The sequence below is a fragment of the Nesoenas mayeri genome (genome assembly GCF_963082525.1).
Source record: "Nesoenas mayeri genome assembly, chromosome: 7".
NCBI lineage: Eukaryota > Metazoa > Chordata > Aves > Columbiformes > Columbidae > Nesoenas > Nesoenas mayeri.
Window position 1 is genome coordinate 40,148,920 of NC_137551.1, and position 26,390 is coordinate 40,175,309.

The 26,390-nt window shown below is 43.5% G+C and overlaps 1 protein-coding gene across 1 annotated transcript in view; it reads left to right on the forward strand.

Moving 5' to 3' along the window:
- Window positions 1-25,702, forward strand: part of CFAP46 (cilia and flagella associated protein 46) — a 67,104-nt gene extending 41,402 nt beyond the window's left edge. The window contains exons 31-51 of the mRNA XM_080348281.1: window positions 2,531-2,637; window positions 3,425-3,652; window positions 4,400-4,535; window positions 5,324-5,512; window positions 6,204-6,392; window positions 7,066-7,200; window positions 8,032-8,211; window positions 9,740-9,907; window positions 10,873-10,970; window positions 11,567-11,646; window positions 12,004-12,155; window positions 13,929-14,050; window positions 14,412-14,494; window positions 15,543-15,707; window positions 17,011-17,087; window positions 17,718-17,778; window positions 17,869-17,904; window positions 21,775-21,856; window positions 23,548-23,684; window positions 24,143-24,229; window positions 24,996-25,702. Coding sequence (XP_080204407.1) covers window positions 2,531-2,637; window positions 3,425-3,652; window positions 4,400-4,535; window positions 5,324-5,512; window positions 6,204-6,392; window positions 7,066-7,200; window positions 8,032-8,211; window positions 9,740-9,907; window positions 10,873-10,970; window positions 11,567-11,646; window positions 12,004-12,155; window positions 13,929-14,050; window positions 14,412-14,494; window positions 15,543-15,707; window positions 17,011-17,087; window positions 17,718-17,778; window positions 17,869-17,904; window positions 21,775-21,856; window positions 23,548-23,684; window positions 24,143-24,229; window positions 24,996-25,114 — 2,631 coding nt within the window. The 3' untranslated portion in view covers window positions 25,115-25,702. The remainder of the gene's footprint in view (window positions 1-2,530; window positions 2,638-3,424; window positions 3,653-4,399; window positions 4,536-5,323; window positions 5,513-6,203; window positions 6,393-7,065; window positions 7,201-8,031; window positions 8,212-9,739; window positions 9,908-10,872; window positions 10,971-11,566; window positions 11,647-12,003; window positions 12,156-13,928; window positions 14,051-14,411; window positions 14,495-15,542; window positions 15,708-17,010; window positions 17,088-17,717; window positions 17,779-17,868; window positions 17,905-21,774; window positions 21,857-23,547; window positions 23,685-24,142; window positions 24,230-24,995) is intronic.
- The last annotated feature ends 688 nt before the right edge of the window (window positions 25,703-26,390 follow it).

A 26,390-nucleotide genomic window follows, 5' to 3' on the forward strand; every position in this document is an offset into this window, starting at 1 on the left:
CCTGGGGGTGTTGGTGCCAGCGGCTGAACATGAGCCAGCGTGTGCCCAGGTGGCCAAGAGGCCACAGCATCCTGGCTGGTACCAGCACTGTGTGGCCAGCAGGCCCAGGGCAGCGACCGTCCCTGTGCTGGGACCTGAGGGGGACAAACCCCGAACCCTGGGGCAGTTCTGGGCCCCTCACGCCAAGAAAGGGCTTGAGGTCCTGGAGCGAGTGGAGAGAAGGGAACGGAGCCTGTGAGGGGCTGGAGCACAATGTGATGGAGACTGAGGGACCTGGGGGCTCAGCTGGAGAACAGGAGCTGAGGGGAGACCTTCTGATCTCTGAACTGCCTGAAAGGAGCTTGGAGCCAGGGGGGTCGGGCTCTGCTCCCCAGGAACAAGCGCCAGGAGCAGAGGAAACGGCCTCAAATTGCGCCAGGGGAGGTTGAGGTTGGATGTGGGAACAGTTTCTTCCCCAAAGGGCTGTGGGGCATTGAACAGGCTGCCCAGGGCAGTGCTGGAGTCACCAGCCCTGGAGGGCTGGACAGACGTGTGGATGTGGTGCTTAGGGACATGGGTTAGCAGTGAGCTTGGCAGTGCTGGGTTAATGGCTGGACTTGATCTTAAAGGTCTTTTCCAACCTGAATGATCCCATGATTCTAAGATGTATGTATATGCAAACCTTGTTCGTTAAAATAGTTTAGGGACATTCAAGATTTGCTTGTAAGAGAGAGAGAGCATGTAGCTCCATCCTTTCAACATTTGTTCACTTGAATGTCTAGTTATGTGATTTTGATTTTCATTACGGTTTCACTGCTCACTGCGTTTTGATAAGCAGCCGCTGGCACTGCAGTGATGGCTTAGAATGCTGGCAGGTCTGAAATTAGTGTCCGTATGTTCCATCAAACAAATCCACATCATCGTATTATCATGAAGGGTTTACATTGAAGATATTCTTCCTCTACCTAATCTTATCCATTGTAGCTCTCGTCTTGGTTATATGGGTTACTGAATCATAACTATTGCAATAAATCCTTTCCCTTTAAAGAAATGTAATTGTTATCCTATTATTTTGCATAATAATTTTTGTCATCTAAGTAAAAACTGCCTATGTATATTTAGCTTGGATCATGAATACTTTGAATAATAATATATTAATAATATATTCATTAATAAAATGTGTCTCTTATTAACACATTAATTTAGTATTGTACATTGAGAAAAGTTCAAAAGACATTAGGGAGGACAATAATTCTAATGATGTAATTTCTTAGTAGTATCCTGTATGTATGCTAGTGTACTATCTATACTGTACACCGTATTTGTCTCTTGTATATACTAGTATATCATTCAACTAGCATAAAATAGCACTGTAAATTGACTGGAGATCTTGAGTATCAAATCCCAGCTCACTAAAAAATTTTTCGTCACCACATTTTTTTCATCAGATACTGAAAAATGACATCAGATATACATATCATACTAAATAATGGCAGAAAAATAGCCTGTTTGACTTGTGGGTTAGAAGATAAGTGAACATAAAGGTCTATAAGGTATATTTGAGGTTCTTGACATGAGGTAGACAGTTCATGTTTTTCGAAAAAATGAAAGTAATGTAAGTAGTAACTCAGAAATTCTACGGATAACTGGGGAAATAACGTTCACCACTCATTTCTGCGCCTATTCGTAAGTTTGATCTGAAATACGAGCACGAGTAACTGTGAGCAGCCGTGGCGGGTCTCCTGTCTACAGGCGCGCGTGTCTCTTGCAGGCGCGGCGCGCCCCGCGGCAGCACGCGCGGTGCCTGCGGGCGCTGGCGGCGCTGGCGGCGCGGGAGCGGCGCCCCGGGCAGGCGCGCGCGCTGCTGGAGGCGGCCCGGCGGCGCGGGGGCCCCGCGCGCTTCTGGGGCGACAGCGGCCTGGCGCTGGCCGAGGCGGCGCTGGAGCAGGGCGGGCCGGCGGCCCGCGGCGCGGTAAGGACCCGCGGCATGGTAAGGGGGCCCGCGGCGCGGTGAGGGACCCGCGGTGAGGGACCCGGGGCGCGGTGAGGGACCCGGGGCGCGGTGAGGGGGCCCGCAGTGAGGGACCCGCGGTGAGGGACCCGCGGTGAGGGACCCGGGGCGCGGTGAGGGGACCGCGGTTGACTCACGTTGCTCTGGGCCGTATGCGGCCACTTCTCAAATACCCCCAAGAATGGAGATTCCACGGCCAAAAGTGACCATGAAGGCCCAACACTGGAACATCTCCTTAGGTTTCCCCTTTTTTCAGGTTGAATGTGCTACCTGTGGTTGTTTTGCTGTGTTCCTCTGAGTCTGGCTTCATCTCTCCATGTGTCTATGTGCTCCATTCACTTATATCAAAATATCTAAATATGCTCGTAACTCGTACTTCTTAGACCCCTATTTACAGTCGTCAAGGATCAGTCCTCTTAGTGAATATTAGGGAAAGATACTTAACATGTTCTGCACAAAATTTAAGCTTTCTCGGTGAACGTTCAGTATTATACGCAGACGTCTGAAATAGAATGATGAAATTTCTGATATTACCTGCAGGCTTGTGAGATCCTGGAACACACTGTCAGTGTGCTCAGATCTGCTTTCCTGAAGAGGCCGAACAGCCAGCCGGAGCTGGGGTTCATAATCGCATCCCTTGAAGCCAGGTAACTGCTTTATGCCCATCCTCTGTGCAGCCACGTTGCAAATACATGGTGATTTTTGCTGTTCATCTTTATATTAGTGTGGTGCATTCTGTGGATTCTCAAATATATTTCTTTTCAGTAATGTATGTTGCTTTTTTCCAATCTAAATGTCCGGTGTCCTCGCTCGGTGCGCAGCCCGGCCATGCGGCGGGTGGGAGCCGGCTCTGCGGAGCCCGTATGTGGGCTCCCAGGAGCGGGGCACGTTGGCCCCTGCGGAGATCCCGCAGCAGCGCCGCCGCCCGCAGTGCCGCCGCCCGCAGTGCCGCCCCACCGCGACGCCACGGGCCCTTCTGTGCTGAAACTGAAGCTGCTTTGGTCACGTTGGAATCCGCGCACAGACAAGTTCAGCTGTGTTGGTGAAAGGAGAGAAGTGGAGGGTGTTTAAAAAGATGGACCCGATTTGAACTCACTGCATCTCTGAAGCTGGGTCTGTCTTTTTGAAGCACTCTGTTTATCGCGTTTACACTTCCTTCTCTTTCCAGAAACGTGAGACTCCTGGGCTAGAGAGGGAAGACCAACAGTCTTCTCAGTTTGGCTACATTTAGAAGACTGATTAGGCCTAGACAGTTTGAGTAATTAGATACATGGAACAAGTCACAGTTCAGTTCTAATCTGAAAATGTAATATTTTGATTTTTTTCAGGACCTAGTATAATTTGTAGGGCACAGATTTGAAGAACGAAGAGGCTTTTTCTAGATTTCTTGCAATTTAAAGGAGAGCAGAGAAATAAGGCTGTTTTCAAACACAGGCTGTGCTTTCTGACTGCCATCTTGCACTTCATTTTTATTCCTAGGAAAACGCTTCTTCAGGTACATTTTGCCCAAGATTGTATGGCGATTGATGCAGAGTCTTGTCAGTTACCAGATATGCTACAAGGATACTACAGTAAATTGGTTCAAATTGAGAAGGACTTTGTTCGTTATGGGCACAAAAGCTGCAGCGCAGGGATTCTGCTGGAATGTGCAAATATTCACAGGTAAGAGCACACCTGTGATGAAAATTTTATTCAACTAGTCCACAAAGCGTATTGTTTACATTTCTGTAGTCTAATTGAAGATGGCGAAGAGCAGATAATTTTGCCAGGTTTTATATCTTGGTGTTACAGGTCTATTTGTATTCTTCCTGTGTTCTGTATCAGAACAGTACTGTAGAATCAGAAATTCTTTTCGCTGAAGGCAGAGTTAATCTTACATGGGAATAGTGATTTTTGTGCTGGCTTGGAGGTCAAAACACAGTGTCAGGTCTCTAAGTCAGCTTTTTAGGAATGGGAAGACAAAGGCATTTTGCCTTTTACAATTGTTACTTTTGAAATGGTTCTCTGGAAACGGCTGTAAGACAGAAGTGCACGGTACCCTACGCCGCGGCCCCCAGCTGGTTCCAGGGTGTCCCGCCGACAGGACAGATACGCTTGGTGGCCGACTGCCCTGCCGCTTCATCCTGGTGAGCGATCCTCTGGAGCACTGTTGGCCCTTCTCCTCCCCGTGTCTCGGCGTCTTCTTGCCTTGCAGCAGTACAGGTCCGAGAATAATGTGTGAGCGTTCGCTTTTCCTGTTTGAACGCTGAGGAGACACATATACAGAATTAATCTATTTAATCTATGAATCTAATCGATTAATCTCATTATTTTATTATATATGTTCAATAGTTTTGACACCATAAAAATAAACACTTTACTACATTGGCTCCTTTGGGCTTATGGCGGTTGGTTTTTGTTTTATTTCAGGGTGATTGCCAAGCAGGGAAGAAACGAAGAAGCAAAACACAGTCGATATCTAGATGCCTATAACTTAGCTCAGAGGGCAGTATCTGAGACGGAGGAAGTGTTTCGTGATGTTAGTAGCTTATTTGCAGCTAATGAGGTATGGAGATTATATTTACATATCTACTCATGGAAAATAAATTTAGTTGTATTATTCACTCACTCTTGGATAATTCCTGGAAGCCCCAAATGACACTGTCTTCCTGTAATAATAGGCATTGTTTGAACATAGAAGGAAAAGTTGCATTCCAATAGATTTTATAGTTTAAAAAGGGCAGAAGATAAGCAAAAATGAGAGGATTTTTTCGTCTTTGTCAGTGGTATTTAATTCTGAAGTTTATCTAATAGCTACAAAAGTCTAAACTTGCAGATATTTTTGTCTCCCTAAATACATGGGGAGTCTAAAATCTCCGCAGTGGAGCGTTTTGCGCAGAGCGCTGTGTAAGCGGAGCGAGCTGTGTGCGGCCGCGGGGGCTCGCAGCCGGCGCCGCCTGAGCTCCAGCACCCGCTGTGTTCTGCTTTACCTTTTGAAATGAGCCAGTATTGTGTGCAGCTTCCAAACCCATTAATATTAAGTTTCTGGTTTTATGTACGCATTTGTGACTCCTTTGGAACTAGATATTTCTACCAGGTACATAAAACATAAAAAGCAAAACCCCATCTGCTCTTTTTCTATGCAGCTACTTTGATTGCTTTGTAATATATTTCACATTGAACTTCATCTTTTAAATTACTTAAATATCTTCACAGCAATATCTCTGGTATACCGAGGTGATATCGTTAAAATGTTTGCTTCCTTGGTTAAAAGAAATACAACATTCTAACTTCTTACCAGGTAAATTTGAAAAAATATTTGAAATCAGAATTCTGCTTTCTTTTGTATTTCAGACTGCAGATATTAGTATCCCGTTAATGAGGCAGCTAGCTAACAGGAAACTAAATCTTGTAGAAATTCTCTTGGATATTCTTCATCTTGTTGTTACTGAGAAAAAGCTTAAAGAAGAGAGAGAAGCGTCATCTTATGACGTCGTGGAGGCTTTCCTCCGAGCAGCTGCTGGAGATGCTGCAGCACAGCAGGTAATACAAAATATTCAGTCCTATGATTTACATACAAAAGTCTGACGAAGTTTCCCAGGGATATTTTCCATGGCAGAACTTCTTCCACTTGTGAGGAAAAGGGTCCCTGGACCATCCATGTAGTTTTGCAGCAGAGAAAGTTCAAGTGTGTGGGCTTTGTCCTGGAGAAGGTTTGGGTTTCGGTTGGTTGTTGTTGTGTTTGTTTATTTTCTGGTTTTGTGTTCTCATAAAGATTTTGTTTCTCAAATGCAGAGACTTAAAAACCGCTGAGAACAGCAGGGAAATTGCGTGAGGATCATAACTGACGTGGAGTTTTTTTGCAGTACTGTCTCTCCTTTTGACAGCAGCTGGAGCTGAGCAGAGCTGCCTGAGCTGGCGGACGAGAGCACAGACGAGCCCGCTGGAGCTGCCCGCTCTGTCCCGGCAGCAGGAGCTGCCGTCACAGCCCAGCACGTGTGGCACTGTGCTCCGCGTAGCCTCCCCTCTTCCCGCGTTCGCCTCAGCACTGACTGTTTGTTAATCGGTTGTTAATTAATCTGTATATCTAGGAAAGACAGCTTGTTTGTAGTTGATAGTGTAATCACATTTAAGAGTTGTGTTTGTATGTAAATATCTGTGTTACATTTTTTTAAGTATGTTTCTGGGCGGGGGACGTATATGAGCGAATAAACGTAAGTATGTATTTCACCAGGACTGGGAGCGTATGGAGCGCACTGTGGGGCACATCGCGCTGGCTCAGTTAGCAAACGTGCAGAGCCTTTGCAAAGGCTGTCCCGACACGACATCCAAATGCCTCTATCTCACTGGAAAAACTCTTCGTTTACTGGCCGTTAGCACTGATCCTGTACGTTCGGATGTTTACTGGAAGGCAAATGCTATGGTAGGCATTCTTTTTGCCTTTACATTTGCTCCTATGTGTAAAGCTTGTCTGCCAGGATATCTTTTCCGTATACTACACTTTCTGTAGGGCTAGGTTTTGCATATTGCATACAAACCATCATAAAAATTAATACTGAACCAAGTAATTTCAGAAAAATGCTTCTGCTTGCATGCCATTGTCATGTAGATAATTTTTTATTTGTTCCTGAGATATGCTAAATACAGTATTTTCAAATGAGATAGAAGATTATCCTTGAATGCCTTAAAGGGCCAGATAGGCTGGTCTCTGAATCCACGCAAACAAGTCATGACTTGTGAACGAAAAGCTCAGCCTTGTCAGTAGCTTTTGTGTTGTAGTAAGAACACCATGTAAGAAAAGAAAAGCTGAGTCATAAATTCAGTGATGAATTACAGCGTTCAGAAGAAATCAATTGAGGACACATACCAGAAAATCAAAATCTTAGAGATTGTATGGGGTCTTTCGAGTTTCTATTAGTCATATTGTCATACATACTAAGAAATTTTGATGCCTGATAATATTGCTAAATCTCTCACCATCAAGGGATTCAGATAGTCAGGTAATTTGAGTTCCATTTTCTCCTAGATTCACAGAAAAAATAAAGCCAGACATATTTAATGGGGTGATTAATTATTTTTTATGCTGTGGCGAGTAGGAAGAAGCTGAATCAGACATCGCAAGAACCGCCCTGACTTCGGCAGCACGCAGCGGGCAGGAGGTGGCACACAGCGGTTCCCCGGCCCATCCGTGTCAGTATGATAAGTACCAGAGGAAAATACAGGACTTAAAGGTATGTTAGCATATGTGCTCGTATTAGAATTCGTGTGCTTCCTTTCGATGGAGTAATAGTCACCTCACCTTATCCGTTCTGTTTGAACTGATAATAGAAATGTCTGTAACATCAGATCTCCAGACGCCCCGGAGCCGTCTCCGTCCTGCCCTCAGCACCTGCAGCGGGAGCTCCTGCCCCAGCGTTCGCAGGCGCTCCCGGGAGTTACCGCGTCTGCTGAGCGGGGTCCGCGGGGCAGGGCGCGCAGGCAGCCCGGCCCTTCCCGCGCGGGGAGCACCGCGTTCGGCTGGGCAGCGGCAGAGAGCTGCTGCCGCAGAGCAGCGCTGAGATCCTGACCGAATAAGCTGTGTTGTATGGGCAGCCGACCTTATTAACTACTGCAGGGCGAAGCGCAGGCCTTGGGAATGTACTGTTTGTGGTGTTACTATGATCAGCAAATACCCGAGATAAGAAATTCACGGGCTTATTTGTATTAAATATAGTGGAAACAACTGTACTGAAAACTGACAGAAAATTCCTTTGTTCTAAATGGCTCATATTGCCTAGAATTGAAACACTGTTCTGCTAAATACATGCTTTATATTAAAGAAAGTATATTATTAAAATATTTATTCTTTGATGTATAGTGAATGTTGGTGTCTGCTAAATAATTTATATTGGAATATTTTGATCATACATTAAGTAAATGCCTTAAAAAGGAGAAAAAGCATTAAAATCAGTCTTGAAAAGGGAATACTTATATTTTCTAAAACACTAGTAATCTCTATGCGTGTAAAAATATTTAATATTAATACATATTTGAATATAAACCTTGTTATTTTTATCATCTAGAAGGAACATAGGCTGGCTGAGAAATACCTTTCTCAGTGCAGCGAAGCGCTGCTGCGGTGCGTGAACGTTGCGCTCAGGCACAACGTTACCGACGTCCTGGCTCCTGCCAGTTTGGAAATGGTCGAATGCTTCCAACAATTCGATCCCGTTTCAGCTAGCCAGTTCTTGGCACTTCATCAGGTAACGCAGCTCATGTGTTGTGATTCTGTCCACTGTAAAAAGGGTCTTTTAAGTTACATAAGCAAAAATGTCTCTTCATGTAGCCTGAAAACTGGTTATACGAAACACAGTGTACACATACATATAAGAACTAGTGAGTAATACAGGTAATCAAATACATATGTTTGTTGATTTCAAGATGTTTGATCAGTAGCTTTTTAACAATCCTAGTATCTGTTGTGTTCGGCTTGATGTTATCATTGATGATTGCATACATGAAACTACTTTAATATTAATAAATACCTATAATGTGATTAACTAGGATAAGCATTACCACGAAATACAGTTTCTTCCTTCTCTGACAAATAATTTTAAAAATTTTTCTCTAGACTCGTTCATTTGTTACTTTGAAGTAGAGGGGAAAGGTTTACATTCAGTTTGTCAAATCAACACCTACACACGTGGTCCCATAGGTGGCTTGAAGGCGTGTGAATCGTTCATGTCTGCGCCTTCATCACAGAGATGACGAGTGACTATAAGGCTTATGTTCCCTATATCGGGAACAAGTCACACGCTTCCTATGCCATCATCTCCATTGTGGAAATACAGAAATGTGCCTTGTACTGATTTCCTTCTTGGCACGTCAAGGCAGCCGCGGGTCAGGACGCGCCGTGGGCAGCTGCCCCTGTGCCAGCTCCCAGGTTTGCACTCCCCTCTGCCCGCAGGTGGAGTGGCCTGGGGGTCTTTGATAGATCAGGAAACGGGTAGCGCTGGTTTCCGTGGTTCAGTCCTTTATTCCTGTACTCCTGCAGCACACCATGTTATTTGTAGTTTGCTGTCCTACTCGTTAGTGAACAAGCTAAGTAGAGTGTGTATCAAGGCACCAAAATCACCACCAGTCCTGTCTTCTACTGGGCAAATAATTCTGCTGATTCAGTTACTGTGCTGCCCAGAAGGGTTTGTATATACAAAAACGTCACTCCATGGTAATATTAGGCCTCCCTCTGGATTATTAGGTCAACCCAAACTGCATTTTTTAATGTGACATCTGCATTAAAAGAAAAAAAAAAGATGCCTTAGCTCGTAGCAAGCATTGGTTCAGAGGACAGGATTGGTGCGTTTGCTGAAATAAAAGGGTGTGGAGTCTTACCTTTCTCTCGCTCTGTGCAGGAAGTCTTGAAGTGATGCGCTGGCTGTGCTGTCGAAGGCACAGGAGCACGGAAAAGACTCAGCTTACTCGAAAAGCTCAGCACAGAACACTGGCAGTTACCTTTCCATGTAGACCTTAGATGGCTAAATGCAGGAACGTAGGTGATAGATGTGGTCAAAGAGATTAATTCTAGCTATTCGTATTTAAGAAATCTTCATTAGTTATTGCCATCCTGTCTACATTAGATTGTAAACACATATAGCAGATAGGCTTTGGCTGATCTGTCTCACTTTGCAACCAAGAGACTTTAACATATATACATGTTATAACACATATAGAGTATATACATATGTATGTTATTTTGGGGAGGGAAAATAAATAGATATACCAATTTTACAGAGCTGTTGGGTGTCTCTGAGGATGAAGAGTGTCCTCCGAGCAGCCGCGTCTGACACCAGCAGCTCCCAGCTGGCGGCGTTGCTGCATCTGCAGGGGCAGTTATCGCGCACCAGGAGCACGAGTGATCTCCTGGCCAGGGTGGAACAGCACCTGGCTGCTACTTCAGTGGTAACTCTTTGAGATATGCTGCTTGTTAGTGGTTTATTTGTATTTTATATACAGAGACACATATATACCTAGGCATACATTTAGATATACACAAGTATTTGTAATTTCGGTGGTTCCTGGAATTAAATAATATTTCATCTGTTTTATTTAAACTCTATTAAACTTTTTTCCCCTTATTTGAGTAATGGGTTGACTTGATCATGCATAGAAATACTTTTTTATTAGCATGGTATGTACTATCCTGTGGTTTTGTTCCTGCCAGGTTATCTGTGTGGCATGAGCTATGTAATTTAAGTCAGAAGTCAAATTCTAAGTTCCAGTTTGTCTTATAGTTACAATTTGGTACAGCTGGATGTCAGTTCTGCATGCTTAAATCCTTAATTCCATGTGAGTCTCACCCAGTCCAGCTGCAGATGTTACTGTAAAGGACCCTGCAACAGAGACTCTTGTCCCTGTCTGGACAGTCGTCCTGTTTGAGATACTCAGGTCCCCATGCAGGTGTTACCCTGTGCAAACGGCCCGATACCCTTTCATTCGTTCACAGGACCGCTTTACCCGTGAGCCTGGGCGTGGGCCGAGCTGCGGTGCTGCAGGAGGCCCAGGTTCCTTCCTTGGCGGTGCCGGAGCCCGGCCCGGCCGCCCGGGGGTGCGGGGTCTCCGCAGTCAGCGCAGGCCGCGGGGTTCCGGCCCTGCTCCCGCGGGACACCTGCAGCCGGGTGGCTTGTCAGCGTCTCCGGGGATGGAGGCTGCACGGCCGCCAGGGCGGGCGCCCCGCGGGGCAGCAGCGTCCCCGCGGTTCGCGCGGAGCCTCCCGTCGTGGCGCAGCGCCCAGTGCTCGCTTCGCTGCTTTCTTTTCAGTGTTAGCACTGTCTTCCCTAGAACTATCATCAATTTTCTGATGAAAGAACTGGGATCGGTGATTATAAAATGTATGAAAATAATGCTACTTTGGAATTATTGTACAGGCATGGAGAAATCTCTGTATTCCTGTTGAGCATTTTAATATAATGGACGAATTGCCGTCTAATTTCTACATAATGATTCTCCAACATTCAGAAGACAGGTATAAAATTTCATCATTTTGGTTTAGCATTCTGTTTGTTACAAGTGTAATCTGATTATTTACAGGTTAAAAAAAGTATTTTGGTTGTTTATTGTCTTTTACTTCTAATTTTGCTGGGCTTGAATTCTATGATAGTGAACAGATTGATGTATAAACAGAAGTGCCTGCAGCTCGAGCTGTGCGTTTCCCCGTACTTTGATTTCCCTGGTTATCTGTTTAATCTCCAGGGGTCACTTGAAAGGTTCCAGACCAGATTTGGTATCCTTCTAAATTCTGTTAGTAGTTCCCAGCTCTTGTTGCTTGTGCTCTTCAAAATGTCAGGAGGGATCCTGTTTAGCTGTATGAAGCCACAAATGATCTCATTACTGCAGCCTAATTAGCGACTGCTCATGAATTCAGCTATAGCAACTGACCATGGGTATCCTCACCAATTGTGAAAAGTCGTAAATAGTTGTCATGGAACAGATACAAATCTACCTTGCTGGAAACGTAGTAATGAGAGAACGCTAGAGGATAATAATTACTCATCTGATAAATGTGCATCATATAATCAGGCTGAAGAGTCAGATAATCTGCTCGTTTCCTGCGTTCCACAGGTCGCACTTGTACAGTTCGTTGATTGGGAATCCGGGAGCAGCCGCTGCGCAGCAGAAGGGGAGACCCACTGGGCCGGGCGGTGAGTGCGCGGGGACGCTCGTGTCCGCCACTGCCGCTGAAATAGTGACTCTATTAATGCCAGAGGAACGGTAATACCTGAATACAGGATTCCATTGTCAGATATCGTGTATCTGGTCACAATTTACAGGGGTTTTGTTTATATTTAAAGGCTAAGGTTGTTATACATAAGTAATTGTAGACTTTTTTCTTTCATTGTACATCTCTCTTTGTATTTGGTGCTAAATATATAAAGTTATTTAATTTTCGAAGAATACCATGGCTTTAGAAACTGATGTTCTCTGTGCAGTCATTTCTTAAAGTACAAATGTGATTTCTCAAAAGGAGTCTTAAGATGGTGTCATCCTCCTTTCAACAGTGCGAGCCAAAGTGTCTCGATTTCCCGTGAACCCTGATACCTTTCGTGTGCTGTTGGAAAAAGTGCATCTTTACAAGCAGCAACAGATGCAGAGTCAGCTTAAACAGACTGTCATTCCAAACTTGCAAGAGTGCACCTTCAGAACGGATGTGGTAATGTATTTGATTACTTTATATTTAAAACAGGATGAAAAACAGGTACTAAAAACTCATTATAAACACTCTTTGTGCAGAATTTTCAGTTTATTCCAAGTGTAACACCCAGTCTTCACAGTTACCAAATGCTGTGTACTCCGCTTCAAAAGTTAATCTTACTGTGCTATCTCGTCACTATTTTCAGTGTCATTCGGCAGTTTTGAAATGTTGAGTAATTTATCACAATTGAAATTGATGCAGTTGAGATCAATGTGCTTTAAAATGAGCTGAAAAGATCTGCATTTACAAATGTGCATTGGCTTTCACGTCACAGGGAAGACCCAGCTGTCCCAGGGGAAAAAAGGGATCTCAGGTCTAACCCTTTACTCAAAACTATCTCAGCCAGAGATTATTACTGATTTCCAACCCAGAAAAACTTCCAGAACACACGTGATCCTTTGCACTGTGGCTGTTTGTCTGAATGCAGTTGATCCAAGTCTGTTAAGTCACAGTTTTGCTTCAAGGACACATTTCCTTGGAATTCCAAGTTTGTAGCTATGAATACTTTAAATGTAGATGATAGAAGTTTTGTGTTGCTGCGAGAAGGCTCCGTTCTGTGAGGATGTTGCTCCTCACAAACAGCGGAGCAAGTCGTGCAGTGTCACGTCACGCTGGAAAAGCCTGTGACTCCCACGTCAGCTTTTAATCTGCAGGGTGACAGTTGTGCACGTGGGATGTGCAAGTCTGCATCCGCTCTAATTTACTGCAGTTTTGGCTCCATTAGATAAAATCTAGGGTTTTCAATATAAATAAAAATTCACTGTTAAATATAGCATATTAACCAAAGCTGCTGTAGACCTATTTCCATTATTAATGTAAGGGTAAAAATATAGATAATATTGAATTTTCTGTACAGTTTTTCATTATTTTAATCACACAATTTTAAGACATCTGGTTCATGAGCTGGAATTCTGTACTGTTGATCATGTTAGCTTCTTTCAGTTAAAACACTGATTATTGCTTGATCCCTTTTCCTCTTGCCCCTGGCCCGCCTCTGTTGTGATGGCAACTTAAGTGGAGGTTGCTGTGGTTGTGTAAGTAAAGAAAAAGGTGAAAAGATGTGTCAGGTAGAACAGGCCGAAAACAAGTGGCTTAGGGTTTTCAAAGGCGTGTGCGTCGTGGCTTCCCTCAGCTGTGCTGCAGCGCACCCGGAGCCGCAACAACAACCGGGGCAGAACCAGCGCCCTTCGCCTTTCTCTGAACTCTTCCCCAGCTGGTGTTTTTGTGTCCATGTCTATTGGCTTTTAGAATCTTCATGTTTTAGTGTCATCTTCTCCTACATTATTTTATTATCTCCTTATCTATTTTCTTCATTCTGTTTAGGTTTTCTTTACCAAACTTGCTCCATTGGTCTCTCCATACACTTCCATTTGCTGCTTCCACATTCATCGTGCAGTTTCTGTTTCCTTCTCAAAGTTGTTATTTGGTGCATCGCATTATCTTTTCTTGCTGCTGGACTATCCTCACTGAAATTGCAGAAATACATTAATTGCTCAAATAATAAATATTGAAATCTTGTACTGATTTCTATGTTAGAATGTTTTGCTGCTAGGAGTGATGTTCTGAAGCAAAGTAGTTTAGAAACTCAGTTTCTGCATTTATATTTTCTGTTTTATGGTGTTTCAACTTATTTGACTTAGCCTCTGATTGATTTAACAGATAATACACACTCCATCCTTATTAAATAACATTTTGTAAGCATTCTGTTTTCGGTTGCAATGTGCGTGATAGACTCCACCAGAGAAGATACATGATAATGGACATGATTTGACATCGGATTTCTCTGAAATATTAGAAATTATGGAAGACTATCTGAAACCAGTGCTGTCACAGGTCGATTTTTCTGATACCAGGTAAGACATTTGTACTTGTTCTGTCATCGTTTGTGAAAACAGAATGGTGACTCAGGTCCTGCGAATACGGGAAGGGGTTTAGCAAGAACAGACTCTGTTGAATGAACTTCTTACATCCTGAGAGACAGGTTCAGCCATATGATAGACTGAGTTATACAGTAGTTAGCTCAGGATGAAACGTTGTAATTTAACTAGTCAAGGGTGGGATTTCCAAAGGAAAGGAACTCCAGAGGGAGCACATCCTTGGCGGTGTAAAACGTCATTGAGGTTGAAGCAGTTTTGTCCTGGTGTTTGGCGTGAGAACCTTTCCTTACGCAAGCATTAGTGCTGGCAATGCTTTCACTGCGGTTCCTCTGCGCAGGGAACAGGACACGTCAGCCTCAGCAGCTGGATCGGGGAAAGCAAAAGTGAAGGACAAGGACCCCAGGCGGACTCGGATGCAGGGTACGTGCGCTCAAGTACAGTGCGTGTGTACGAATACACAAAAATCCTGTCCCTTCAGTTTCCATTTTTTGACACCGGGGAGAAGATGGCTTCAGCAGTGGGCCTGTTTCCTTTCCATATCAAGTATTTCAGTGTATTGGTACGTGGGATGGACCTATCCTTCTGCATGTATTTAAGGTCTTCTAAACTATGCGTGCTCTAGACAGCTAGTTAAATGCCTTTTTTACAAACCAGACTTTTCAGGAGAAAAGCCAAAAGAGTGAACTTTCTTAAGTCTCTTCATGTGTTTTTGTTCTGTCTTTCTGTGCTTTTCACGGTATGGCCTGTCCCCGGTTGTTGGCGCTAATGCGTCCTGCTGGTGGAGCACGTCCCTGAAGGTGCCGGGAGAAGCGCCGGTCAGGCCCGCGGCCTGCCTGCGGGACAGGGGCTTTGCTCTGTGCTGGGGAACAGTGAAGTTTCTCAGTTAAAAATTACTAAAAATAAAGAGGCATTTGCATGTGCTTTTACTTAGAAGAGTTTCTTTCTGCAGTCTGGCAGCTGGTTGCTTCTGTTGTTCTGCAAAGACTGAATAGCTTGTCTTCGTGTGTTCATTGTCTTTCTGTAGAACAGGAGAGTGTTGTCATAATGATACGCAGTACTTTTTTCCTAAAAACAAACACAAAGGTTTCCTGCAGACAGACACAGTTAGTATCGGATAAGAGCTCCTTTACAACTCTGTACTGTTTGGCCAAACTCCACTAAGGCAGTTTTGCATTTCCAGAAATCATTTTCGTGAATACCTATGCCTGCACTTCATCTGAGCTGGGTGGTTGTTGACACGAGGGCAGTTTTCCCTCTGAAGAATCGGTGCTCACAAGTGCATGTGCACAGAAGCCTGACGGCATCTTAGAAGTGACAGTATCAAAAGAAATAATTTTGCATAATGCACTTAATCCACAGTAAAATGGAGTTCGGGTGTCACACAATAGAGGAAATGTAGATTTTTACATCTAACTTGAATTATTTACATGTATACCGAGAACTACTGAATCTCAGTCACGTTCTGTAGGTGCAGCCGTGGACTTTGGATTGTGTGTGGTGCTGCTGGGAGATTCATCGCTGATGGAATTGCCTTTGGAAGCTCTCAGGATCTTTAAAGCAGAAGGAATAAGTTCTGTATCCAGAGATTTTTCTCTTCAGATTCTCTACAATCGAATACATATGGCTGAATCAGGTACTATTAGACATTCTTTGTACTAGTGTAATGGTGCAGCAAACAAGGTACTTAGAATTTAAATAACATGAATGGCGAACCATTCTATGTTTCTGTGACTCTGTGTATCGTATTTTGCTGTAAGACTGAGGCATACAGGAGGTTTCCGGTATTTTAGATGGAATAGATAGTACAGTAGACTTTTTGCACTGATGTACAGGCTGACTATAGCTGCAGTGCTAGCTGATTTAAAATGACCTCTATATATGAAAGAATTATGTAAAACTCAATGGAATCCAAAGTGGCTTGCAAAGTTATACAGGTATGATCTTAAACTCTGTACAGCTGTTTTCAGCTGCACGGAGGGGATGGACTGAGATGGTGCTGAGCAGTGGGGTCCCGCGGGCCCCGCCGGCCTCCCTCTGCGCGGCCTCTGCACTGCGATGGGTGCGTTAGGTAGCTGGACAGTTGGTAAACTTGTCCGTATGGCATCTTGAGACTCATTTCTTATTTATTCTAAAAGTGAGTAATAAATGCAGACACTAAGCAGCTTTTTTGTATATATCAAAGATACCTTTTGTTAAAAAATTGGAAGTCACAATAGGGCAAAAGGGAGATATAAAAGCATATTTTAACTCAGACTTGATTATTAAGACTGTAAAGTAGGCTGAGTTTAGAAATCTCGCTGTGGAGCTGTTCTGTTCCAGAGCAGCTCTTGTGTTTGTGTTCATATCTGTGATATTTAGCGCCTTCAGTGTCCCCTGTCTTGTGTTTTTCCATTTCACGCCTCCTTTCTAAAGGAAAAGGACCGTGAATAATCCAAGATTAGAACATTTTTAGTCTACATACACATGCGTGTACCGTTACAGGTCTGTTAGGAACAGGGGTTTTAGAACATAGGGTTTTTCCATTTCTGTTTTTCCCTTTTTTAACATGAAACTTCTTGTAGCTGCATCATTTTAGAAGCAGATAAATGAGAGGAAGCATAGTTGAAAAGTCTGTTAGTGCAATTATTGCTTCTAATTTCTGCTTAGAAAGTGCTTTGGTAACCACTGTTCAACTCTGTCCTAAACCTGCAATGTAACGAAGCATTTGCATGTCCAAGAATCACTTCTCTTGCTTGTTTTCCACTTTCAAACCATTACTTTTAGGCAGGAAGCTTTGGGGAATGTTCTTGCTTTGCTGTGGTGTGAAATTCATTTTTATTGTTGCAGTTTAATCTGATATTATTATGACATCAGAACAAAGACAAGTCGTCCTTCAGGAAAGCTGTGTTTTCTAGAACTGCCTGTATCTTTACAAAATGTTCTTTTCAATTCCGCAGAGACTGATGGCAAAACGGATGTTGAAAAGTCTAAAGAAAATAAACCAAAAGCTCATCAGAAGAAGAATGGCAAAAAGGTGAATTTTCCACATTTAGAAAACGAACTCAATAGCAGTAGTCTTCTTTTTGTGTAAAAATGTTAAAGAACAACAAGTAGCTGATATAGCAGCTCATTATACATGCTGTAATACTGAAGTGAAATCAATATCAGGTAAGACTTTTGCCAAGAAAGGTGGGACCCGCTGACCCCTGCGGCCCTTCCAGCCGGGGCTCCGCCGTTCTGTCCTCAGTCCGTAGGAATTTGGCTTCTTGCTGATTCTGCAATAGTGACAGAGTGGTTGTTTCTTTGAAAATCAGTCCCTGTGTGACAGGCTTAACAGCCCACCAGGCAGCTGCTCCGAGTCACTAAAATACTTCCCAAACAATATAGTATATTGTATATTGTGGATGCACATATTTTTATAAATATATGTATGTATGTACATGTGCTTGTGCGCATGTGTGTATATATTTATATGTAATGTATGTATATGCATCGTAGGTAAGGCGGAATAGCTTGTGCTTTTACTTTCCGTTGACAATTGAGTGTCGTGCTGCTTTTAATCCCGACATCTTTTTGATAGCTCTTTGACACAAAAAATGCAATACTGTTAATATTTGATTGAGACTCCTGTATGTAATAGAATATGTATTGTTTTTACTTGTAGGCACCAGTTAACCGTGATTTACCCTCTAATTGCTTGTCTGTTGATACTCGTCATTTAAAATGTATCCTTTTGCGAATTATTAGTTGTCTATCAGTTAAACTTACCTTTTTTGTTCTTTACATTGTGTTGTTTACACTTAACTTTTTATTAGATATTGTGGATCCCTATAATGAAGGAAGAGAGGCAGGTAATGTATGTTAAATAATTATTTCACCATAAACTAGCCATTGAATTTAGAAGTTTTTGTAACAGAAAATGCAGTGATGGCATCAGGCTGCTGACAGAAAAGTCTGGTTGTTCATTGGAACAGCAGCTGCTTATCGCCTGTCAAATGGCGCATCAGTGAAACGATAGAGCCTGGTTTACATTCAGGAAAGAAACCACTTTGTCTTATTATGTCTTTCATATCACTTAAAATTGACCTAATATTGCCAAGGAAATAATGACTTGAGTAATCTTTCGTATGATGCAAGCCAGTTAAAAACACATGCCTACTTTGAGGAACTCGTTATAGCGTTTCTGGTTTTCAAATAGATGCTGTTATGATACAGTGTCCCTGTGTAGGTTAACTGGAAGGCTGTGGTGCTTTGTATGATCTTTGCTATACAAGAAATTTGCTTGAAAGCCGTGAGAGGGCTTGGAAGAAAAGGTGTTGAGTGGAACGGGCTGGGGCAGGACAGCGGGACTCACCAGCAGCTCCCAAAATGAACACTGCACAAAAAGCGAGTGTAACGTGGAGTTTTTACAGCCCTTTGAAAGGTGAAGGGCACTGCGATAGACACAGAGCCTACAAGGGTATTTGAGAGAGTCATTACGTCCTTTTGGGTCGTGTTTGTCAAGGCAGTAGGCGTTTACTGGGTCAGTAGAATAGACTCTGAACAGAGCAGGCTGTTGGGTTGGAAGGGACACGCGGCGGTCGCTCGGTCCAGCGCCTGCCCCGCCGGGGCTGCCCGGAAGCCGAAGCGAGTCGCTGGGCCTTGTCCGCAGCCCCTCGGGCACCGACGGCAGCGGCCGCCTGTCGGGAAGCCTGTGCCGGGGCCTGGACAGCCCCTGGGTGCAGAGCGGCTCCTGGTGCCCGTCTGAGCCTCGCTGGTGCAGCTCCGGCCATTGCCAGGGCCCTGTCCCCGCGACAGAGCTCAGCGCCCCCTCCCCACGTCCCTCCTGAAGCTGCCAAGCCGGGGGCCGCCCCAGAGCCCCCTCCAAACCAGACGGACCCCGTGTCCTCCCCCAGCGCCTTCCAGCGCGTCCCCGGCTGCCCGACCTCCTCTGCGTGCGCTAACTCAGTTTGACAAACACCTTAATACAGGTTTACCTCGCGTCTTCTGCCACTGTGTGTGAGAATTTAACTGCCTCACATGCGTTAATGAACTCACATGTATATCAAATGCTGAAAATTGATGTAATGAAGGTTTTTATTGGATATAGTTATTAAACCTAAATGCAAAATAAGCTACTGAACAATCAGTAGCATAATACAGGATTATGTTTGCAGTTTCTCATTTACAGCAGATTAAACTACACCACTGTTTACCATGTGCTCATATCTGACTGTAGAGTGTATCTGCATTTTACAGTGGTAGCAAAATGTACCCAAAAAAGAGAAAAGGAATTATCATTAAGTGTGCAGTGTCCGTGCAGAGCAGAGGTGGGTTTGGACTCTTGCTTTCTGAGGTCGGGGCTCTGGAAACTCGGTTATTTCCGTCTCTGAGCCCCTGGAACCCGCCTTGTTGAGCAGTCCGCGTGCCTTCCACTCTTCACACTTTCCTCAGGGTATCTAAATTTTTCCTTTGTCTTTTCAAAGTCTTTAACCTGTCTACTAAATAATCCTTGACAGTCATAAAATATACCTTTCAAATGGGAATTGCAAACAATTTTACCCAGAAAATAGCATGACTACTACAGTTTTAAAAGCCAGACTTAGGTTTCAAAAACTTAAGGCCTAATGATGGCCTGAAAAACCCTAGATGTTATATTGTCATTTATAAATAGTTGAAATTAAGATTCCCCAACATGCTTTGTAGCATATTAAGCTTGTAATGATTAAATTCTGTTGTTAAAGAAGCTCTAAGTCCTTCCCAAAAGCTGAAGGAAATCCTGGAAAAGCACGGCGAGCTGCAGTGGCGAGGAGTGACGGGCAGCGAGCGCCTTCCCAGGTTCGTCACGGGGCACCCGCCCCCGCGTGCTGTTGCAGAACTGCGCCTGTTCCCAGAGGCTTCGGGCATAATACAGGGTCACATTTCTTCTGAGCTGGTAGACACGTAGCTAACCACTGCCTTTGTTTCAAATGCATATTTAGATTTCTAGACAGGATATTTAAAGAATCTGAAATAAGGTGATTTAGCCAGATTGATATCAGTTACTGTATATGTAGACCATGTCATTTTGGCAGAAAGTCTACTGGTGCAGTCTTAGATTAATATGGTATGTCAGCTTAAATGTAATTTCTGGCTGTGCTCGTAACTGTTTTTAAATCCAAATGTAAAAAGCTGTAGCACCCCCTGCACATTGAGCCAGCTCTGAGACTGGTGCACTGATTGCAGACACAAAGTGGTGAAGGTACATCTCACAGGCTACAATTCCAAACATCTCATTGTGAAACGATACCGTTTAACAGAGTTTATTCACAAACAGACTTCATTCTTCATAGAAGTGCTTTTAAGATCATTGAAACAGAGGGATAAAAGGGATCCTGATAGGTTGAGCACCGACAAGTCCTGTGAGTCGGCACGGCCGCCACCGGACCTTCCGTTGTGACCGCCAGGTTACCCAGTGCTTTGAAATCTTCCTTACGTGGGTAAAATGGCTGTGATCTCTGGTGTTTCTTCACAACCGTCACAAGGCTTGTGACCTGACAGGCAGTTGCACGGGTTTGCTGCTAGTTAGGCTGGTTATTTGCATCTCCTTTCAAACCCTAATTTCCGCATATCTTGGTGGGTGCACATGCGAATACTGTTGAAAGTCAGACTAAATACTGTTATTTCAAAGCTGTACAATACACACATTGATGATATTTGTTTGTTTAATATGAGATGTTACTAAACTAAGTACCCCTCTGTATTGAAATAATAATTATTAATAGTCCACCTGAGTTATTACACTTTCCATAGAATTCCGCAGTCTTATCTCCTTGCTTTCCATGCTGACTTCTCTTACGCGTGTTTCTGGAGTAGATGAGGCCGAGGTGTGTGCTCTGGGTGCTCTCTGTAGAGTGTTGTAAAGCAGGAGCCGGCGGTAACGCCCCGTCCTCCTCCGCGCAGCCAGGCCGAGTGGGAGCAGCTGCTGGCGGGCTGCAGCGCGTTCCTGTTCTACGGGACGGAGAGGTTCCTGTCGCACCTCGTACTCGACAGGCTGGTCGCCATGAACATCCCACGTGAGATAACTCAAAAATCCTTTCTAATGACACCACCTTTTGTTCCCAGTTGTGTTTATTTCATGCTGTGTCATTATCACAGTATTGACGTTGCCCATTAAGGGCTTTTTTCGAGACGTTATTCGCTGCACAGCTTCCTTGTTATTCCTCACAGGTCAGTCCTTCTCCACTTCCAAATGCTGGAATTTCTGAAGTACCAAAAACTGAGTCATAATCTGATGGTTTTCCCAGTAACTCCTGTCCCTTTCTATGGAATTCAGCATTTGGTAGCAAAGTCTGTTTTCTTGTGTGTAGCTGGTCCTGACTTGTGGGGAGGAGCTGCGGTAGGTGACATCTGCACACCGTTTGGCAGGAGTGTGTAACTACACAACCGAGTCGTACAGCTTAGCCGGTAGGAGGGTGGCGTGTGGATTCCATTGTTAGTTATACTGTGGTAGCACAGGAAAAACCCTGCAAGACACTGTGGAAAAGTGTAGCAAAGTTACGTCAAATACTGTTAGGGTGACTTTATTAGTGTTCTTTTGCTTAATATTTGACTATTTTGGCTCAAATATATCACATTTATATTAGTTGTTTGGACTGTGTTCAAGAAGTCATTAACTTAAGAAAGGCCTGATTTACTTACATTTATTATGTATGCATTAGTATTAGTGCAAATACCATTGCTGTAACATATTTGTTTTCCAGAATGCCGTCTGATGATACTTCTAGATCTGGTGCGAACAAAGGAAAGTTATCACAGAATTACAAACTCTGGTATCCACAAAAGGTAGGATAAAGTTTATTTTGGTAAAGTCCACATTAAAGCAGATTATTTTTATTTCAAAGCAAAGTTAAAATTCTGAATTATAAATATTCTTATTTACTTCTGCAAGTAGAAGTGCTCGTATTTGCACCGAAGGGAGAAGTTTGGCTCTGTATCTTGTAGCTTCATTCTCTGCATAGGACCTAAATAAGTTGCAGGCTCTGTTGAAGGCAGTGGTCAGAAAATGTGACACAGAAACACATGTACCTTCCAGTTCTGAGTTTGGGATCCTCAGAATGTTTGAACTAGATAGATAAAGCTTCCCTTTAACAGATAAACTGTTAAGAGTCGGTCTAAAGTTTCATACACCAAAGAGTTTAACAACCAGCCATTTTTAAATTTAACTACATTATTATGGCATGTTAAATAACCTGTTCAGAATCTTTACCATTATTTATCAGAGCATTTTTAGCCTTAAAAGCATTTCGGTGTTTTCCTTGCTTTCACGCTGGGCGGTGGAGGGGTCGCACACTCGCACCGCGTGTCGTGAATTCCCGCGGACGGCGCGTCGCTAACCGCGCGGTGCCGCCCCGCCTGCCCTTGTCACGGGCCCGTGCCAAAATGTACTTCACCCATGTCATTTTGGGACTGCCCTAGTTCTGCAGCCAGTCAGATCTTAAACCCAGTCCTGTTAGGGTTGCATAAACACCTCTTGACTTTTCCGATTATTCATTCCATGAAAAATAAATAGAAAAAGTGCTTCTCTAAAAATACTGTTTAATCAATGCAACAATGTGTAAGTTAAAATTACATTTGTGTGAGACAGGTTATACACACATCTGAGTGTGTATTAATATCCTGTTTACCTCCCCCAAACAGCCGTTTCCTAAACAGAAACAAAATACGGTTCCTGTCCAACTCTGAATTTCGAAGTCTCATTCTAATAGATGGTAAATTTATCAACATGTTTAAGTCTAAAAGCTTCCAGCAAACTTAGAGTAACATTCAGTTAAAACTGAGTCACGTAACTGCATAGACGATCAGCATCTCCCGAAAGATTACAGAAAACTGTAATGAGCATCTGCTGATGAGGTTACCATGAAAAGCAGTGGCTAATAAAACCAAAACTTCGCTTTCAGTTTACTGCAGTTCCAACACTAGAGTATCGCCCCCTCCCATCACTGGAACAATATACCAAACATACTTACTTATTCAGCAATAAAATATCTAATCCTACTATACAAGTTATTTGATTTTAAGCCTCCAAATTAATGCCACGCTTATCACAAAGAGCAGGCTTTCCATTCCTGCAATATTTTATGTTTCCCTTTAGCACCTTAAGCAGAAATGAACAGGTCTTTTCACCTGATTCCCAACATTTTGACCATCTTTTAAAGGGTATTCTGCAGTATTTTGTAAAAGTCAGTGTGCTACCCCTTTCACATTTCCTGAGATGCCCAGGATGGTGCCATGATGGAAGAATCCACATTGTCAAATTGCATCATGAAAAGATGTAGAGGGGAAGTTACGTACGTTCTTTGAATTGATTTGAAGGTGCTGTATGAACACTAGATATCGCTTTATGCTCAGCATACATGAAAACACAGTCTGGCATTCCTTTTCGCCTTCTGTTAAAAAGCATTGTATATTTAGTTGTATTTTTGATATGTTGCGTACGTTCTAGTTCCTGGGTCTCATAGTGTGGATTTCTTTAGCGGTGCCGGGGCTGCGGCGGAGAGCCCCGCGGACAGCGCCATGCTGCTCAGCCTGGCCGGCGTGCGGGCCGTGCTGGCCAACCAGTGGTACACGACCCTGCGGGACAACGCGGAGAGGCTGGACGTTCTGGCCGACAGTGAGTGTTCGCGTCCGCGTTTCTCTTCGCTTGCGTGTGTTATTCCGGACAGCGGTGCGTGTGCGCTCACGGGGTGTCCTGCCCCCTTGTGTCCCACCTCTCCTCCTCCTCTGCGCCTCACCGAGCTCTGCGGCGGTTTCCGTGGGCGGTGGCTGCTGCCGGAGCGCCGCGCAGCACAGCGGCCTGCTCAGAGCAGCCCCGGCGGGTCCGTGCGTGGTCAGGATGTGACCTCTGTGGCGAGGAGCGGTGCCCGAGGACCTGGCAGTCCGTAGTTCCAAAAACTGTGGGAGAAACAGAGGCTGGAAATAACTCAGGTCTGCAGAGGCACAGAACTAAATCTGTCAAGGAGTCTGTTTTCATCAGCTTTGAAATGGGAGGACACCAGGCTGTATGGCTGGTGCTTTCTTATTTTTCAAAACTTTAATTGAAAACTAACAGCAATTAACGTTTCTTTCCAGATTTGTTGAGCTTTGGTAGAACAACTGGGCAGATAGTCCGTATTCTTCAGAAGAGGAAGATTCACAGGGAAACGGATTCCATGAAAAGTAAGAATTAAAAAGTGCAGAACAAAAGACTGGCAGCTTTAACAGGAACCCGTAGACCCATGGGTAGTTCAGAGGTATAAATTAAATCTTTCGGACGAGCTCTGACAAATTTTTGTGACACTTCTTAGAAGAATGGAGAGTGGGAAGGCCACTGATGCGGTTCTATAATTGGAGTAGCTGTATTTTGCATATATAAAATTTTGGGGGAGGCTTTGTCGTAACTGACCAAAAGCTGACATTTTCTCTCCATTGAACTGTTGTAAAATGAAGTAGTGTGACTGAAAAGTTACTTGAGGAGCATGACATTAACAATATGAATGGTATGGATTGTATGGATTATGCAAAAAGATAAGTTGAGTCCACAGGGATCGAGCAGTCTGCATTGCAAAGGGCACACTGTATACACAGAATTCCACCTGGCGTCTTGTTAGAGAGGGGAGAAGGATTTTTGAGTAAAACAACTCTTAATATACTGATTGTGAAATTATATAGATATTTTTCATTGTATGGGAGTTACCTCTTAAGACAAGGGTCAATAAAATAAATTTTAACTTACGCTGTTGTAGAATTGAAAGGAGTGCACATCAGAAACTTTGCCTTGTTTTTCAGAAATGCTTCGTAGATATAGTGGCAGTTGTTAATATCATTAAAAGAATGTAAAATAACCACAAATATTAGTCAAAGAGAAGATGTGATAAATTACTGCATTTGCAGCCTTCTTATATTCAGCTGTGTTCAGAAACAGCGATGTTTAAATGTTTTACAGCGGAAGCGGATTCTGGCCATTGCGCGGAGGACAAAGCAGCTGGGGCCGCTCGCAGCTCCTCGGACCCGCGAGTGTTCGGCTGCGCGCTGTACGGGTTGCCCAGCGTGACGGTGGCGTAGCCCGTGTCCCCCTACATGGTGCCGACGAGCCGATTCCTACTTCAGAGGTGGAGAGTTCGGTATGAGAGTGAGTGTCAGGAACGTATCAAACACTGTATTTCAGAGATTTCAGCGAGTACGCCAAGGTTTTCTGAACGCGGTGAATACCTCAGGAGAATTTGCTGAGTACAAACACAGCTTTAAGGAAGGTAGGCTGTTATTTTTTGGGAGTCGGTGCCTGAGTGGAATTGGAATGTGTCATTGTCAGTACCTCCATTGGGAAAGACTTTTCCTTGGTGTATTTTATTTTTACGTGGCAGATTTTTCAGGAGCTTTGCTGAAAAACGCACCAAGTCACCTTATTCTGAGTGAATTAATGTTTAACTGTTTATTTAGTGCTAGTTGTGGTTTAATCAGAAAACGAGGCAGTATTAAATAAAATGTTTAATAAGTTTTGCTTTCTTTATTTCCGTGTAGTTTTCCTGAATAACATATTAACACATATTAAATTCTTCAAAAATCCCAAATAAGATTATAACACGTGTGGATTTTGTGGCATGGTCTGTTAATCAGCAATGCATTTTTAAAATACAGACTTTAAAACTTTTATTTGTAGTGGTAACAGTAGAAGTAAATGTAAAATAATTAGCACTTATGGAAAACACAAAGCTTTCACCATTATTGCCATTAAACCCATTTTTTCCCCAATAATGTTTGTTTCCTGTGATACATTTTTTGTGTTCCTGATAGAGCATTAAAATGGCACTGAAAAGATACTGTTCTTGTCCTAGAGTTAATTACAACCGGACAAGAATTATAGGGCTATATAGACCATAACTACAAAATCATGACATGCAAAATACTTTCAAATGCACACAATAGAGTATAAATTTGTGCTTCTTTCCCATTATTTAGGCATAGGACATATGTTTTTAATGGAGTGTATCTGGGCATTTGGTAACAATACAGATGAAGTAACCAGGAGGTCATAGGCTGTGTGTAAGTTAAGGATTCCGTGTAAAATCTTCTCGAGTCTGAACTTGCCGTGTTTCACCAGACATGCCCGGGGGTCCTTTTCCTTAAGTTCTCGCATTTTATTTACGTTCTTTCAAGTCCTACCAGGTACCTTTTCAGCGCGTCACTATTATGCAGCTGCTTCCTTAAGATCCCATGCATGGTATTTGGGAACCTCAAGTATTTCTGAGTTTGAAGAAGCAGTTTCTCTTGGAAGAAGCAGAGGTCCGCGCTTGTTCAGTGTAGCAAATGTCCACTATATCATTAATTCCTTTATTTCTGA